Raw genomic sequence first — 16,356 nt, 5'->3', positions numbered from 1 at the left:
CACCTGTTAGAATGTCAGTTGGAAATGCTGACAGAGAGAGAGAGAAAATGCTGAGACCACCCCTCGAACAGGAAGGATTTCTGGCCAAACCGTATTTCCAATCATTGAACCGAAATCACTGGGAGGATCCTGAGCCCTTCCTGAACGTCTACATAGTTATTTTGTGTTGATAAAGTGAAGAAATCTGACCTTTAGAGCGATTCAAAGAAGCGTTACTTCTGCTTTCCTCCAGAAATGTTCCCGCCTTTTAACATGGCAGTCTATGAGGCTGTGGATGGGTGTTGCTGGCGCATCTTTGTGTGTTACGCCAAAACTATAAGGCTGACAGCTTTAGCAGACGAATGTGAGTGAGAAGACAATTTTTCCTACGTTTCTATGTATAAATCATGTCTGTAGTGGGGCATTTGAGGCCACGGTAGTCGAATACGTTTTATTTTTTTACTGATTTTTCTTTTCTTTTTTTTCCTCAATTATTCGCAGTTCTCGCAAATTCGCAAATCTCTTAGAAAAGTAATAGCATGGGATTCAGGATGAACACGCACGTTTTGATATATAATTTGTTGGGGTCCTCTCACCGCTGTGGGCCGCATGAATCGGTGAAAAAGGGTGGAAGATGAATAATAATATATACGTTGTTGTGGGCTGCTCTGGTCCAAAATGCCAGGGCCAATTTTTTGTCCCAGTCCGCCCATGGTAGTAAGACTTGCCAGCTGATACGATTGGACTCATCTACAGCTACGTGGCAACTTGTTTGTGCAGTCACAATTGAGACAGTGCGGTGAGAGGTGTGTGCAGCTCCCAATAGGTCAGTACTATCAATATCTGCAAACAGAAAGCTGGCATAGTAGGAATGAAGTGGATTTGTGGTGGCTTTTCTCTTCACCTTGTCACCATGGGCATACTGCTGTAAGTTCTGTTTGGTTTGATGTTGTTTTTGTAGTTGTTAAAGCTTGTAACTATTCCATCTTAGTGTTTTATTTACATAGGTATATATTTCCTTTGTTCCCGATCGTGTCTGCTCCTGCTACTTCTCGTCGTAAATGCCTGATAGAGAAAAACTGAGATCAGTTTTGGATTCCGCACCCAAAACTTTGTTAAAAACAGCTGTCAGACCTAACTCAACAAAAATTGTGTCCCCCAGTGTTATTGGTTATTAAATGCCAAGAGCAATGTCCACTGATTCATCCAGTTAGAGTGCAAATGCCTCGACTGTTTGTAGTTTCTCAATTATCTGCACCCTCACAGTCACCGTTATTTTGGTAAAAATTGTACCTCTGTACGTGCATTTTAACCCTGAAATACAACCACACGCATACAAATGTGAAGAGAGATGGTGGAGTGATGGGCAGCCACCCAGAGCACCACCCGCAAGCAGTTGGGGGGGTGTTCGGTGCATTGTTCAAAGGTACCCAGGAGGTGAACTGGCACCCCTCCAGCCAACCTTCCAGACTTTGGTCCATACAGGATTTGAACCTTCCAGTTCCTAAGCCAAGCCTCTATGGACTGAACTGCTGCCGTGTTCTGATGTGTTTTCCAATGACAATCTTTTTTCTTTTTTTTCCATGTACACTGCTGTTATGAGGCAAACACAAGCAAGGAAACCAGATTCATGGTTCAATCTGAGTTCAGTTTGTATAAAAGGTGGATAGCAGATTCTTTGAGATTAGATTTGTTGGGGCCTGTTTGAGGCAGGGTGTGTCTGTCTTGTCTTTGCGATGTTACAGAGGTGAAAGTGAGTGGTCCTTGAAGTTTGTTTGTCAAAGAATGGTTGAGAACGTTGTAGGCCAGGCTGATCCAATCTAGAGTATCTATCTCTTTAGATAAAGAGTGTCAGAGGTGTTTGGAACTATAAACTCCACCAAAAAGGAAACATTTGCAGCACAGTGTCTGAACAACTTCCAACTTCCTGCTGTGCCTTAATGCAACTGGATGGGAAAGCAATGTTGCAGAGAAGAAACGAGATCCAAGAGAAGAAAGACTGAAGTCAATCTTTATTCCAGTTTATTTTAATTATCAAATGTACATCATCTCAGGGTTTAATTTCACATTAAAACACCCATTCCCTAATACAAAATGAAAACAACAGTTCTTTTTTTCCCCCATACAAAAATCCTCTCATCCCTTAAAGTATCAAAAGTAGCAATGATTAGGCAACAACATCCAGCAAAGATATAAAGACAGATTCATCCAGATTTCTACAGGCTTTACACACAAAACAAAAATCTGACCTAATTTTACAGCTCAGATCTGTTTTATTTTAGCACTTTATTTAGCGATTGACCGAGTGTTGATCATCCGGCATCCTCACCAGATCAGAACCGAGCCACAAAGTTAAAAGTCAGGTGTGTTTGTGTGAAAATGCAGCTGAAGGAACAGGAAAAACAGCGATGAACCCAAAACTCTAGTACATAATTAAGTAGTCTATTGTACAGTGCAGGAACCAGTAGTGTGAAGGCAGCTTTGACAGTCATTGATTCATTATGGCAACATTATGTACTCATGGGGGGGATTCTACGTTTTAAGAGCAAGAAATCAACAATAAACATCAGTAGTCGCGTACAGTTTGACACTTTGTGATGGAAAAGGTCCGTCCACACTTTAAAGAAACATCAGACTGATAATAAACTCCAGTTTTCTTCTTTTAATTTGAGATGTTTGGTTGTTTTGTTCACAGCGCTTCTTAATTTTGTCGGGAAAAGTTCTGCACAGGTTACAATTGGCTGGTGAGAAACCTCGGACTCTTTAACCTGAAGCAAAGTGCTGTGTAATTCCAGTCATTTTTCATAAACATTTAAAAGTTTGGCTCCGCTCATCTCGGTCCAAACCTTTTCCAAAATCCTTTCATTCACCATTCTTTAATCGTCAAGTGCAAAATTTGTCAATTTGATAATTTCATGGCAGCAAAAATTAATAGATGAGCTGTCTCTCTTTTCCAATTAGATTATTTATTGTTATTTTATTTACAGCATCTACCACTTTTCCCTGATTCACTGCAGAAAAAGTATTCGACTAACAGAGTACCGAGTCTCTATTCACGGATGTGTTTTTTTTCTCTTCCCTTCAACTTCACGACGGGGTTTTAATATCTGACTTTTTCTCTTATTTAAAAAGGACAGAAAAATATTTAAACAAATAAATCAGCTGTGTCGCGGCAGAAACATCTTATTTGAAGTAAACAGGTCTGAAAACAAAATTAGCACGCGTAGCTTCGTTAAGCAACTTGTTCATCGGACAGTTATTCAACATGTCCACTCAAAACGGGGATGCAAAATGGTGCAGGAGGGGAAAGTGACGGCAGGCGCATCACGGGACGACGACGTGGAAGGGGGAGCCCGGGATGTGGTCATCGCCCCACTTCACCACCAGGATGTAGTTGCCTCGCTCCTTCAGCAGGTAGCTTACGTTGTACTGCAGGTTGCCCAAATGTTTGACCAGAACCTCCTCACAGGGGACCTGAGGACCGTGCACACCCACCAGGAGCATGTTCTTACCTGGGATGAGAAAGGAGAAGATAAACGCAGTCATTGTTTATACTTTAACAGCTATATTAAAGACACAGAGACATCAAGTTTTACAGTCCACGAGGAAAGCAAGAAGATGATCAGACAGGAGGTAAACAGGAGGCTCACTGAGGCTCTAAACTGTTGGTGGTTTTAGAGTGGGATCACGTGAACTCCTTACCCGCTTTGCTGCAGTCGACAGAGAAGTTGCTCCTCTGGCCCACAAAGGCCTTGCTGAGGCCGGGGCCTCGGCTCAGCACCTTGCTGGCGTCCGAGTCGGTCAGCCTGGACATGGCACTCTGGGTGAAGCTGCTGCTGGACGCCCTCACTGCCGGATCCACTGTCAAGGTCGACGTCTCGCTGGCGTTGGTCACGTGCACCAGCCGAGAACCTGAGAGGGAAGAGAGGGAGAAACCTTTTTGTGGTGGCCTTTAAAACGTTTAACAGAGCAGGAGAGTGAAAAGAAAGTTACGATGTAAAAACAGGACCCTTGTATAAAATCAAGTTCAGCAGAGTGACGTTCACCACTTTACCTGTGACTTTGGCCTTGAAGGGACTGCCGGTGATGTGGTTCGGTCCTCCATATTTGATGCTGATCAGGTAGTTTCCAGGTGCCATTGGAGTGTACTGCACCTTGTAGCCCTCTGGAACCTCCTGGCAGTCCATCTTTACCTTGGATGGACCCTCGATGGTCACGGCCAAGGCCCCGGGGCCTGCCTTAGTGTTGTTAATGATGAACTCTGACTGGGTACCTGCAAGATTAAAGTCACACACTCCTTTTTTATTAAAACGTACAAACTTTCTTAGACTTTTATAGACATAAGAATGATGAACGGATAACAGGTAACCTACCTGTTGTGCCTCTCTCCAGTCCAGCTCCATATGCTGAGACCAGACCTGGGTCTCCGGTCTGTCCTGGTTCCCCGACTCTGACCTGGAAAGGACTTCCTGGGATGTGAGAGCCATTGAACTTGACGTCGATGGAGTGGACACCGTTCTCCCTGGGGATGAATCGGACAGCGTACTTGTCTGGAGGACAGGACAGAGGGATTTGGTTACCAGAAGTGTTAAAGATTTTGAGTTCGTGAAGAGCTCTCTGGCTTCTTTTCTTTCTTTACGCTGCCTTCTAAAAAACACACAGACCTCTTTCCAGCTCAGTGACGACACACTCCTCCAGAGCTCCAGAGGGGCTGTGGACTTTGGCTGCCATCTTGCCCTGTGCTCCGTTGAGACGCACCGCAAAGGATGCTGGGTGATTCACCTTCAGACCAGACTCCTACCGAGGTCGGACACACACAAGGTCAATGCACAGGGAGGGACAGTGTAACAACAGGGAGGAAAACACACCCACAGCGAAGTACAACAAACAAAACACTCTGTTCCTGTTCAGTTTCTATTCTATCATTTCTATCTACTCTTACCTGAACTCCTGTTGGTGCAGCTCCAGCAGACACAGGCAGGCGGCCACAGTGTTAGAAAGCAGTTAGACACACTGACACTGGCACTACTACAGTCTTACAGTGTTGTAGTACAGTTTTTAAGGAGGCAGCCAGTAAATCCGAAACGTTTGAAAGTTAAAGAAAGACATAAAAATAAACTTATCAATGATCTTTGATGAGTTATAATACTTAAAGGGACAGGCCAATATCCCTGTTATATCTTCCAATGTTAATGTCATTAATTATCAGTACAGCTGTACTTCATCTGTCGACTGTATGACAACACCCAGACTACTACTTCGTCTACAGTGACGAACAAGAAACAAACTACAGTCTCTAAAAAAAAAAAAAAGGACAGCAGGAGGTCCGCTGTGGGCCCGCCTTTATCTGCTGTAGCTAGGCAACCAGGGAGCTGACGATGCTGATGGTGAAGATGATGAAGATGACGGTGCTGTTAAGAGTCTTTAAATGAAACACAAGAGAAACACCAGCAGTTCCACACCAGACAGAGGAGGGATGACCAGAGCCAGGCAAACCAGTCGAGAGAGGCGAAACTAAACTGAGCCCGGCTGAACTGTCGAGTTACGTTGAACAAATGTTTGTCAAACGTCCATCCAAAATGGAAACAGTTAAATGTAGATTCAAAACAATTAGTCAATTAATCTATTAGGGGACTGACGCAATCAGTAACAACTGTAATAAATGATTAATTATTTAGTTATCCAGCTGATCACTCTTTGGCTCCAGCTTCTTAAAAGGAGTTTTTGTTGGGTTGGTTGGACGACACCTGAAGGCATCACTTTGGGTACTTTTACATAATATGAAAATAAATGTTTAGAGCTCAAAACGATGAAGGAGGAATTATTTCCACTCCCCACTCTCTCCTTTATCACCTCTCTCCAGCCAAAGTATCAACTTCACACAGTGTAAGTGTTTGCCTGGCTGTGGTCACATCCATGAGAGGCCAGTTGCATAAAGAAGTCGTGGTCACCTGACTATCTGTACGACTGCCAGGGTTCGACTGATGGGGCTTTTTAAGGCTGACGTTTAATGTGATGTTTAATATCTTGACAAATCCAAGTGTTGTGTGTCTCCAGAAGTGTTTTCTCTTCAAATCAAAGAGTCTAAATTAAAAAGCCCAAACCAGTCGAACCATCACACCCACTTCATCTATCTTTGCTCCTGACATCATATTTTTATGCAACTGTGCCCCGGAGCCCTTTAGCAAGGCAGGGCAGGCTGGGTGTGGAGGTGTCTCCTCATGCCTCACCTGAAGGCCGGTAACAGCGAGGCGGCGAGCGTCGTTCGCCGGAGCAACCACAGGGACGAGGTAAGGGCTGTCGGGAATGTGCTGGTCGTTGAACTTCACTGAGATCTCGTAATCACCTGCAGACGAGTCGGAGAGGATGTAACTCAGAGAGCCAAACAGACACGACAACGATCAATCATCGGGAATGAGCTGTGTGTGTTTTCCCTACCGGGCTCCTGAGCGATGTACGAGACGCCGCAGGATCCGTCTTTGCGGTCGTCGAAGGAGATCTCCGCCCTGCTGGGTCCTTCGACGGCGATGGCCAGACCGCCGGCCCCCGCCTCCCTTGTCCAGATACTGAACTCAGCTGGTAGAAGACAGAAGCAGCTAATGTAACATCAGGTTTAAAGTCACCATTCAATCATTTCAGCGGATATGGATACTTGTTAGTTCAGGTGTGTAGCTTTGATTGTCCCTGTGTGTGTGTGTGTGTGTGTGTACCTGGCTCTCCTGCCTGTGCTCCCTCCAGTCCTGGACCTCCTGCTCTCACCTTGGCAGCGCCGCCCTCTCCCAGCGGCCCCACGGTGAACTGGAAAGGGCTGCCCGGCACGTGCACACCCCTGTACCTCACACTCACGCTGTGCACACCCATCTCTGTGGGCACGAAGCGCACACAGTAGGTGTCGTTACCCACAGCGACCAGTTCGGCAGGCTGACTGACTCCGGAGGGGGAAGTGACCTCGGCAGTGACGTCCTGAATGTCGATCGCTGCAAAGAGAGTATTTCATTACTTTTTGTTGTGTCTGTTAACTTATACTTCCTAGATTTCCTGAACATGTTTTTGTTTGTATATCCTCAAACCTTCTTTCGTCAACCCCAGCATGTTCCCCCCCCAGTAACACACCCTCTAACCCAGCACCGCCCGCAGACCAGTGACCACCAACGCCCCTGGCTGCCCTTGACCCTGCTGCCAGCACCAGGCCGGAGAGGCCAGAGATGAGGCGGACCCGCCCAGGGGAGAGGCTCTGATCCTGGGCAACGGCAGAGGAACGAGTCCCACGACATCTAGATCTTCCAGACCACCAGAGGGAGCAGTAGGAGGAGCGGGAGGAGGTGTGAGAGAGGAACTGCCGAGACAAGATCAGGAGGAACCAGCTCACTGGAGGAAGAGGAGGATAAAAAGAGGGAAGGAGGACGCAAGGAGAGGAGGAGGAGGAAGAGAGAGAACGATGGGGTGGAGGAGGAGAAGAAAATAAGGAGAAGCTGAGGAGGAAAAAAGGAGACAGGATGGAGGGAAGAAGTTAGGATAAAAGAAAAGAAAGAAAGATTATGGAAGATGCAGAGATGATAAAATAATGAAGACAGAAAAGGCACGGAAGAAGAAGAAGAAGAGATTAAGGAAGGACAAAAGACAAAGCTGACAGAATACAGTCAGTGCAGAGTTTGTACCAGAGAAATAAAGTTCAGACAGGAAACAGTTTTAGAAACTCAGGAAGAGGAAGAAGAGGAGCTCTGCCTGAACGCCGTCTCCAGTTTGCAGTCTGACAGTCTGCGACACATCGAGTCCAAGTTCACGACCTAAAGGCTTTTTTATCATTGACTTAGAACACACAATCAAACACACACTGCTATTTCTGCACCTGTCCTCCAGGTGTGTGAGAGACCACCAATAGCGAAGTAAGTACGTGTGTGTGTGTGTGTGTGTGTGTGTGTGTACCTGGTATCTTCAGACTGAGGTCACACACACTCCCCACGCTGGAAACCGATGCCGCCTTCTGTCGTCGGGTGATGCTCTCCCGGATACGACCCTCTCCAGTCACCCGCACTGTGAACGGACTTCCTGTTGACAAACACGCCTCAAATTATTTGTCTGGAAAGACGCATTACATTTCAGTTCAGGGGACGCCGAGTCTCTATAAGAATCTATAATAATTTGTGAAGTGTGTTTTATTTTTTACCTGGGACATGTTCCTCAGCAAATCGGATTGAGACGATGTAATTTCCTGGTTCAGTGGGACAGTAGGTGACTCTACACGTCCCGTCTTCTATGTCGTCCGTCTGGATGTCCACCTTACTGGGACCTTCAATGGACAGAGCCAGGCCACCATAACCTGCAAACACACACACACACACACACATAGACATATATGTGAAACTAACAGTGGCTGGCTAACAGCAGAAGCGGAGCAGTCTGACCGGCACACTGACCGGCCTCCCGCGTGTCGACCACGAAGCTGGAGTTGTTGAAGGTGGTTCCCTGCACGAGTCCGTCTCCATGAGCTTTGACCTGGCTGGCGTCGCCGATCTCGGACTGGACAACCATGATGGTGATGGGACTGTTGGCGACATGACGGCCGTTCTTGAAGATGCTGACCCGGTGTTCACCAACCTCCCGGGGGATGAAGGAGATACCTGAGAGGAGAAGAGGCAGAACTTAAATGTACAGATTAATTCATTAATAACTTTATTTACTGTTGGTGTGTTTTTATTTGTGTGTTACCGATGTGGTTGTTGGCCATCCTCTTCAGCAGGCAGGGCTCATCACGGCCCGATGGCGACTGGATGCTGGCGGTCAGCAGGCTCAGGTCCGTTTCATTAATGTTCAGAGAGAAATCTGCTGCAGAGCCCAGTTTGACCTGAGAGCGGCGCTGGTTGTCCTCTGAAACACACAAACACTCACAGAGGTAAGACAACACTGTGGACATTACACATTATGTCACGCAATGATCAATGATCATCCTTAATAATCTTTGTGTGCTGGAGTCTTACGAGTGATCCTGGCGGTGAACGGGCTGCCGGCGATGTGGTCGTCGTTGTATTTGACCAGAATGTTGTAGTCTCCGGGCAGAGTGGGCAGGTAGCTGACGCTGCACGTCCCGTCCTTGTTGTCCATACAGCTGATCTCCGCTTTGGATGGACCCTCGATGGCCAAGTCCAGACCGCCTGGATGGACAGACAGACAGCTTAGATGCTACTGCTGCTTAAGAGAAAACTAATCGACAATAATTCTGTCATTCATCAAACATCTATTGGACCCAGCTTCTTCTTTTTGGTGGGAAAGTCTGAGCAGAGTGTTAGGAGGCGCAAAGTTTTGCATTGTGTTGTCGTCACAGCTCTTACTGCTGCCCGTCCTCCTCCTGTAGCTAACGTACCTTCAGAGGCGTCCTCTGTGAAGACGGTGAATGTGGCCAACTTGTTGGCAACGCCGTAGCTCAGACCGGGACCATAGGCTGTGACATTAGGACTACTGGCATGGTTCACATAGAACTGAAGGGGAGACTCTGCGACACACACACAACAAATCAACATCAGTACAACAAAAAACATCTGCAGATAGAGCTTCACTTTGCGTAAAGGTTTTCAACATGAAGATGCCCCTGTGCACAAAGCCAGGTTCATAAATTTCACCCCATCCAACACCTTTGGGAACAACTGGAACGCCAACTGTGAGACATCGGTGTCGGACCTCCCCTAATGTTTTTGTGGCTGAATAGGTGTAAATTTCTGCAGTCCAAAATATTGTCCAAAGACTTTTCAGAAAGGCGGAGTCTGTTGTTTCAGCAGAACGATGTTCATGGTGTCACATTTTTAAATATAGCTGGACTGATCAGGTATTCACATGCTTTTCAACATGTACTGCACAATCGTGCACACACACACAGGTTAGACTTGCAGGCTAATCGGTTTTCTCCTGCAGATCCCTGACACACACACACTTCTTAATCACAAACTAACACACAGCTTACACACACACACACACACACACACACACACACACACTTCCATGTTTCATCTTAAATATGAGTCCAAACATCTTGACGGCAGATTGAAGTCAGAGAGAACAGGCTGCAGTTCTCTTTCTGCACACCAGATGTCACCATTTCACCTTTCTAACCCACCCACCACCAGGATCTGTGTGTGTGTGTGTGTGTGTGTGTGTGTGTGTGTGTGTGTGCGCTGACCTGGAATGTGTGTGCCATTGTATTTGATGTGCATCTCGTGCAGGCCGGCCTCAGTGGGCGAGTACTGCACTGTCACCGTCCCATCCAGGTTGTCTGAGATCAGCGGCTGAGCTGATTTACCTGAAGGCATCAGCACCTCACCTGAGAGAGTCAGAGAGTTAGAGACAGGTGTCATATTTTCATTTCTATATCAGCAATCAGTTATTTATAGTAAGGTCAATAAACATTTTGTTGTATATATATTTTCATTATCCTGAGTCACTTTTATATAAAACAGGTGCATGTCTGAAAGGGTATGAATGACTCACCGGTGATTTCTCCCTTCCTAAAGGCGAAGGGTATCACCATGTCGAAAGGTCTGAAGCCGCTGCCATTAACGCTGCTGCTGATTGGCTCGTAGCTGTCTGACGTCACCTGCGGAAGACAGACATACGGACAGAGTTTGACGTGTCTGTCCAACATTAAAAACAACTTCCTGTCCGCCTCAAGGTCCCGCATAAGAAACATGCTGCTGCTGTATCCCAGCCCCGCCCCCACACAGAGGCATCCTGGGAAGTGTAGTGCAATGGAGCAGGAAGAAGGTGGAAGAAAAAGAAGAAGAGGATGATGGGATGATTCTGTGATGCAGCCACAGCGATGAAGAGTGCACTGAAGAGGAAGAGGAGAGAGGAAGAGTCTGCCACAAACAAACACCCTGGAGGACAAAAATTAGAATCCTCAAACACCCGCAACCATAGCAACGCCTTTCTGCGACACGTCTCATGAAAACACCTGAGTTTTGATTGTTTATGTCACGCTGTGAGAGGTGTGCTGCGATCCCATTGGCTGAGACAAAAAGAGAAGCGATGACATGGAGGAGGCAAAGCGGTCGAGCGAGTACGCTTAAGAATGAGAGAGAGAGAGAGAGGTCAAGTTTTAACCAGGAGCCATTCACCTGCAAGAGAGGAGACGAGTGTGTGTGTGTGTGTGTGTGTGTGTGTGTGTGTGTGTGTGTGTGTGTGTGTTATGTTTTATGTTAAAGGGTCAATGCACCAAAATCATGACTAGCATTAAAGTTTACGTGTTTATACAAAGTAAATACCCTTGTGTGTGTCTGTGTGTGTGTTTATGAGTGTGTATGTGAATATGTATATATTTATATGGTTTTGTGTGTGTGTGTGTGTGTGTGTGTGTGTGTGTGTGTGTGTCTGCTCGGGTGTACCCAGGGCTGGAAGCCAGCTCCAGGGGGGCCGGCCTGTTGCTGTAGAGACCTCTGCTCTTGCATCATGGGTACCTCATCAGTAGCCTGAAGACACGACAATAAGGGTTAACACACACAGACACACACACACACACACACACACACACACACACAGGATAACACAGACACACACACACAGCTGTGGCCTCGTAGTCTGTTGAAATCAAAAAGTTAATCTGCAACCAACTTTAATCAGCCAATAATCTTAAAGTTTCTTTGAGGACAGAAGAACATCACGACGAAATTACAGTGAAAACTTTTCAAATCAATCTGCACACACATATTTTGTTGTCACTCCCTCATCAGAACAAACACAGCTCAGCATCCCTCAATCACCACCACCACCCACCATGACTTTGAAGGGACTGCGTGGGATGTTCTCCCCTCCGAAGCGGACGTAGATGACGTAGTTCCCGGGTGCCGGCGCGGTGTAGAAGATGTCGAAGGTGCCGTCCTCGTTCTCCAGCACCTGGGCTTCCACCTCGCTGCCGTCGGGCTGAACCACCACGCAGCTCACCTTCCCCTTCCCGGCACCCTTAGCGTTCACCACGAGGCCCACCTCCTCGCCGATGGCCACCGTTGGGCCCACACCTGGACCTGACAGCGAGGAGGACACATTTATTCTGGATTTTATGCCCACCAACATTTAAAATTTTGGTCCTAATGCTTCCATCAGTGGTCACATACCAGTGACGGTGCATTTGCTGGCGTCTCCAGTTGCCGTGGCGCGGACTTTATAAGGCGAGGCAGGGATGTCGTCACCGCCATACTTTATGACGATGGTGTACCGGCCTGCACGGTCGGGGATATAAGAAACCCGGTATGTACCGTCCCCGTTGTCATGGATAGTGGGCTGCTTAGGTTTACCATCCTGGTCCTGACATGTTAGGAGGGAAGAAAGACGAGAGGACAGTGGTTAAACATGATGTCTTCTTTCATTGGTGTGTATAAATATGTGTGGATGTGTTACTGACGGTGATGAGCACGCTCAGTTGGCCCTGGCCGGCGTCCTTGGCGTCGATGTTGAACTCGACGGGGAAGCTGGCGGGGACGCCGTTGGTCAGCCCGGGGCCGCTGGCTCGCACTTTGCTGGCATCGTGAGTCGGCAGGACACGAAACTTGAAGGGACTGAAGAGACACACGTTTAGTCTTTAAACTGGTAAACTGTTACATTATAATACTGCAGTACTGCTCTGTACCTGCGGGGGACGTCCTCCTCTGCGTACTTGACAGCCACAGAGTACGGTCCCTCTACGGACGGCGTGTAGGACACCAAGTGAGTCCCGTCTCCATTGTCCGTCACCTCCATGGGCTCCGCGATGCCTTTAGGAGCAGTGATGGCCACGGCCAGAGGGGCCACGCCCGCTTTCCTGCAGTCCACCGTGAAGGATTGTGGGATATTGGCTCTGACTCCTGAACCCACACCGGGACCGGACACCTTGACCTTACTGGAGTCCACCATGTCCTTCACCGGGACCTTGAATGGACTTCCTGGAAAGAGAAGGAACAGGAAATGTTGGTTTAAGACTCATGGGAAACTCATATTTACTTTAAGAAACTGTAGAACTGAAACTTTAACTTTTTAAAGTCAGACAGCATCAACAAATTTTGCTCAAACATTCATGGTCCCCAGAAGATGAACCCCACTGCTGCTGTTTATCTCCTCTCTTTTCTCTGCACCTCCATGAGGTCAAAATACCTTTAAAACTACAAACTGTACTTGAAGACTCGACTTAGGATTGTTTGTCTTTATCTTTCAGCTATAGCCTAAATAATTATTCAAACAAATGAGAAAACATTCTGATTAATTTGATAATGAAAAGAATCCTTTGTTGCAGCCCAACAACTGTCCATCACTAGATAATATTGTCTTGATTCATCCTTTGGATTTGGTGCATCACTGATCTCTGATAAAGAGAACTGGATACAGCGTTGGAGGCCGTACTCCGTTCAGTCTTACAGAAGCTGCTCAGTGGTACATGAAGCAAAACAAAAAAAAAAAAGTTTGATTTCTGGACGTAAAATTAGTCGGATCATCCGGAGTCGCCAACTTCAGGTTTAGCTCTCCACTTGAATGCGAATAAAATGATTTAATCATGCATCTCTCCTAAGACTTCAAATTGTTATCAGACTGAATGGATCAAATTCTGATAGTGAAACGAGTCCTTTCGGGTTGTGATGCTCAGAAAAATGTATCCACCGTTTTATAGGAACTTCTTTTTATAATGTAGATTTATGGAAAAAGAGTCTTTTGGGGCCTCTGTGTTGATGTGTGCCATCTATTGCTGTTATTATACTGTTTGGCCACTATGTACAAAGCTTGAGTATAAGAAGTAGCAGAATTTCAGGCTAATTTCGACAGCTCTATAAAGGTTATTCTGGTGTTAAACTCTTAATAAGTTTGATCTGGATCACGTGGTTCCTGGCTAATGTGGTTCCTACATCCTGAAGCTATCTGCTTCTTCAGCTGACGCCTTGACACATCAGAACCACAGTGCTGTCTGGTGAAAGGTGTCGAAACAAGGAAACATGCTGAGCCTTTCCTGAACAGAGTCAATTAAAACGGAGCTGCAGCTTTTTAAACTTCAACCACATCTTTAAAACATTAAACCGAAACCTGTGGCACGTCTTTTAACATCTTTGTAACATTAACAGGAAACGCACTGACCGCATCTTTTAACATCAGTGGCTGTTTATAGGCGGAAATGAGAGCAGAGCCGACAAAATGTTACAGAGGAATCGACATAAAAGCGCCTTGAGGAAATAAACACTTCTTACTCTTCTGTGCTGAGAGCTTCATTATTGTCCAAAAACTATTAAAAACACATCACTGAGTCACACTGGGCGACATGTTCCTTCATGATTTTGACTCAGTTCCACATACGACATCCTGCTGCTGCTCTGTATGAAGTAGTCCCATACAGAGGCAGTATTTCTTCCAATTTGAGTTTTGTCATGTGTCAAAAACTACAGTGCTCAGCTGAATTATGAGCATTCTCTACGCAGACGACACCCAGGTATATATTCAAGTATGTTACCTCCTCCAATGAACGACGCCTGGCTCCCCGTACGCTCGGGGCAATCCAAACTTTTCTCGTCTAAACGTCCTACCAGTTCCTACCAGATCAGGGGTGTACCTTCAAAAACCTCCTGAAGACCTCCAGCTCCTCAAAGAGGACCTCCTCTCCAACAACTGGACCTTAATTCTCTGAGTATTGCTGCACTAACTTGTCCTTGTCGCTCTGTTTTGTGAGTTGCTGACTAAATGTGAATGTAAATATTGTCAAGTCCTCTGAACCACATCAGCATTCAAAATGGCCTCGGTTCCATCATGTTTCCTTCAGTTTATCCGAGAACCAATCCTCTCACGCGCTGACCTGGAAAAAGTGATACACGCTCTCGTTTTCTCTAGACTCGATTACTGTAACTCCCTCCCTTCTCCTCTTCCTGCATCACAAACCAAAAGTCACTCACTCGCCTCCAACTGGTCCAGGACGCAGCAGCTCGGCTTCTTCCCGGTTTTAACAGACGTCACCACATCGCCACAATCTTGGCTTCCTCTTCGTTTAAGAATTGATTTTTTACGGATCACCTTTAACGCACGTCTGCGTCTGGCTTCAGGTTATACGACAGGCTCTGATCAACATGATCAGGGCCCTTCGACTTTGGAACGACCTGCCTGACGAGATAAGGCTCGCCGAGTCAGTCACTTCTTAAAGGTCCAGGGTGTACGACTTAGTGACACCTAGCAGTGAATGTGCAGATTGCAACCGCCTCTCCCTCTCCTTACAAGCATGTAGGAAAAACTCGGGGCTAAGAAGGGAAGTCATAAACTATTGAGATAGACCAACACATTGTTGGTTTTGGTCTTTTGATGGAATTTGTTGAGAAATATAGAACACCAGCAGACTGATCCTTTAAGATATTTCACCGACCAAACAAACCTGCAATCATAAAACTCCATGAAAGGTATCTAATCTCACCGGGGATGTGTTCTCCTCCGTAGGTGATGTTGACGTCGTAGAGGCCGGGTGTGAAGGGAACATACTCCACGCTGCAGCTGCCATCTTTGTTGTCTTTGCAGGACATCTTTGACTCGGACGGACCCTCCACGGTGATGCCAAGACCGCCAATACCTGCCCCTCTGAGAAAAACAACATGTCCAAAATCAGCAACAGCTTGACCTAAAATCAGAGACTTTTTCTTTCATTGGTTACAAACAGCAGTACCTGGTGATGATGTCGAAGTTGTTGGGCTTGTCTGTGAGAGCTTGCTGAAGCCCGGGACCAGTAGCCACCACCCTGCTGGGGTCACATCCCTCGGACACAGAAACCCTGAACGGGCTCTTAGGAACCGGTGTGTCATCATACAGAACCTGAACGCTGTGGACGCCTGAAATACACACCAAGACAGAGCCCAGCTGTTGAATTACGGTAAAGGAGTTTGATGAAGCTTTGATGAGTTCTGCAGGAGTTTTACCGTTCTCGAAAGGAGTGTACTCGATGTTGTAGGTCCCATCGCCGTTGTCGGTAACCAGACAGTCTGTCAGCGCTCCGGATGGGTTCTTGACTTCAGCCTTCACGTGGTCTCCTCCTCGCCGGGTCAGAGGACGGGCGTCCACTGTGAACGCTGTGGTGGCTTCTCTGAAAACAGCTGGAGGCGAGAGGAGGGAAAGCGTATGTTTAAAAGGGACACTCCGCGGATATTTAATAGATCAGAGCTCCACACAGATGGGCCGTACTGCACCTTGTCCCTCCACTCCGGGTCCGAACACTTTGACTTTCGAGGTGTCCACGGCAGGATCCACCATCACCTTTGCAGGGAAACCGGGGACGGCCTTGCCTCCGTACTTCAGCAGCAGTGTGTACATGCCGGAGGTCAACGGTATGTAGGTCACCGTGTAGGTCCCGTCTTTGTTGTTCACCACCTCCGTCTTAGCTTTAACACCTGAAATAAACGGCTTAGT

At 46.8% G+C, this 16,356-nt stretch overlaps 1 protein-coding gene across 2 annotated transcripts in view; it reads right to left on the bottom strand.

Annotated features, from left to right (window-relative positions):
• Positions 1-1,973: 1,973 nt before the first annotated feature.
• flnba (filamin B a) overlaps positions 1,974-16,356 on the bottom strand; it is a 61,640-nt gene continuing 47,257 nt past the window's right edge. Inside the window, exons 25-49 of one of the 2 annotated variants that reach the window (XM_027278826.1) lie at positions 16,137-16,337; positions 15,870-16,043; positions 15,620-15,782; positions 15,374-15,534; positions 12,590-12,881; positions 12,365-12,518; positions 12,078-12,267; positions 11,740-11,987; positions 11,352-11,435; positions 10,459-10,564; positions 10,151-10,291; positions 9,341-9,469; positions 8,958-9,131; positions 8,689-8,847; positions 8,397-8,600; positions 8,147-8,299; positions 7,906-8,028; positions 6,690-6,956; positions 6,418-6,555; positions 6,210-6,325; positions 4,644-4,776; positions 4,353-4,529; positions 4,034-4,252; positions 3,682-3,891; positions 1,974-3,491 (exon numbers count right to left, since the gene is read on the bottom strand). In XM_027278826.1, coding sequence (XP_027134627.1) covers positions 3,304-3,491; positions 3,682-3,891; positions 4,034-4,252; positions 4,353-4,529; positions 4,644-4,776; positions 6,210-6,325; positions 6,418-6,555; positions 6,690-6,956; positions 7,906-8,028; positions 8,147-8,299; positions 8,397-8,600; positions 8,689-8,847; positions 8,958-9,131; positions 9,341-9,469; positions 10,151-10,291; positions 10,459-10,564; positions 11,352-11,435; positions 11,740-11,987; positions 12,078-12,267; positions 12,365-12,518; positions 12,590-12,881; positions 15,374-15,534; positions 15,620-15,782; positions 15,870-16,043; positions 16,137-16,337 — 4,304 coding nt within the window. In that variant the 3' untranslated portion in view covers positions 1,974-3,303. The remainder of the gene's footprint in view (positions 3,492-3,681; positions 3,892-4,033; positions 4,253-4,352; positions 4,530-4,643; positions 4,777-6,209; positions 6,326-6,417; positions 6,556-6,689; positions 6,957-7,905; positions 8,029-8,146; positions 8,300-8,396; positions 8,601-8,688; positions 8,848-8,957; positions 9,132-9,340; positions 9,470-10,150; positions 10,292-10,458; positions 10,565-11,351; positions 11,436-11,739; positions 11,988-12,077; positions 12,268-12,364; positions 12,519-12,589; positions 12,882-15,373; positions 15,535-15,619; positions 15,783-15,869; positions 16,044-16,136; positions 16,338-16,356) is intronic. The other variant, XM_027278827.1, reaches the window with a different exon arrangement.

This window comes from Larimichthys crocea, chromosome VI (assembly GCF_000972845.2).
Source record: "Larimichthys crocea isolate SSNF chromosome VI, L_crocea_2.0, whole genome shotgun sequence".
NCBI classification, from domain to species: Eukaryota; Metazoa; Chordata; class Actinopteri; family Sciaenidae; genus Larimichthys; species Larimichthys crocea.
Note: the sequence above shows the minus strand (reverse complement) of the source record. Positions and strands in the feature narration are given on the sequence as shown.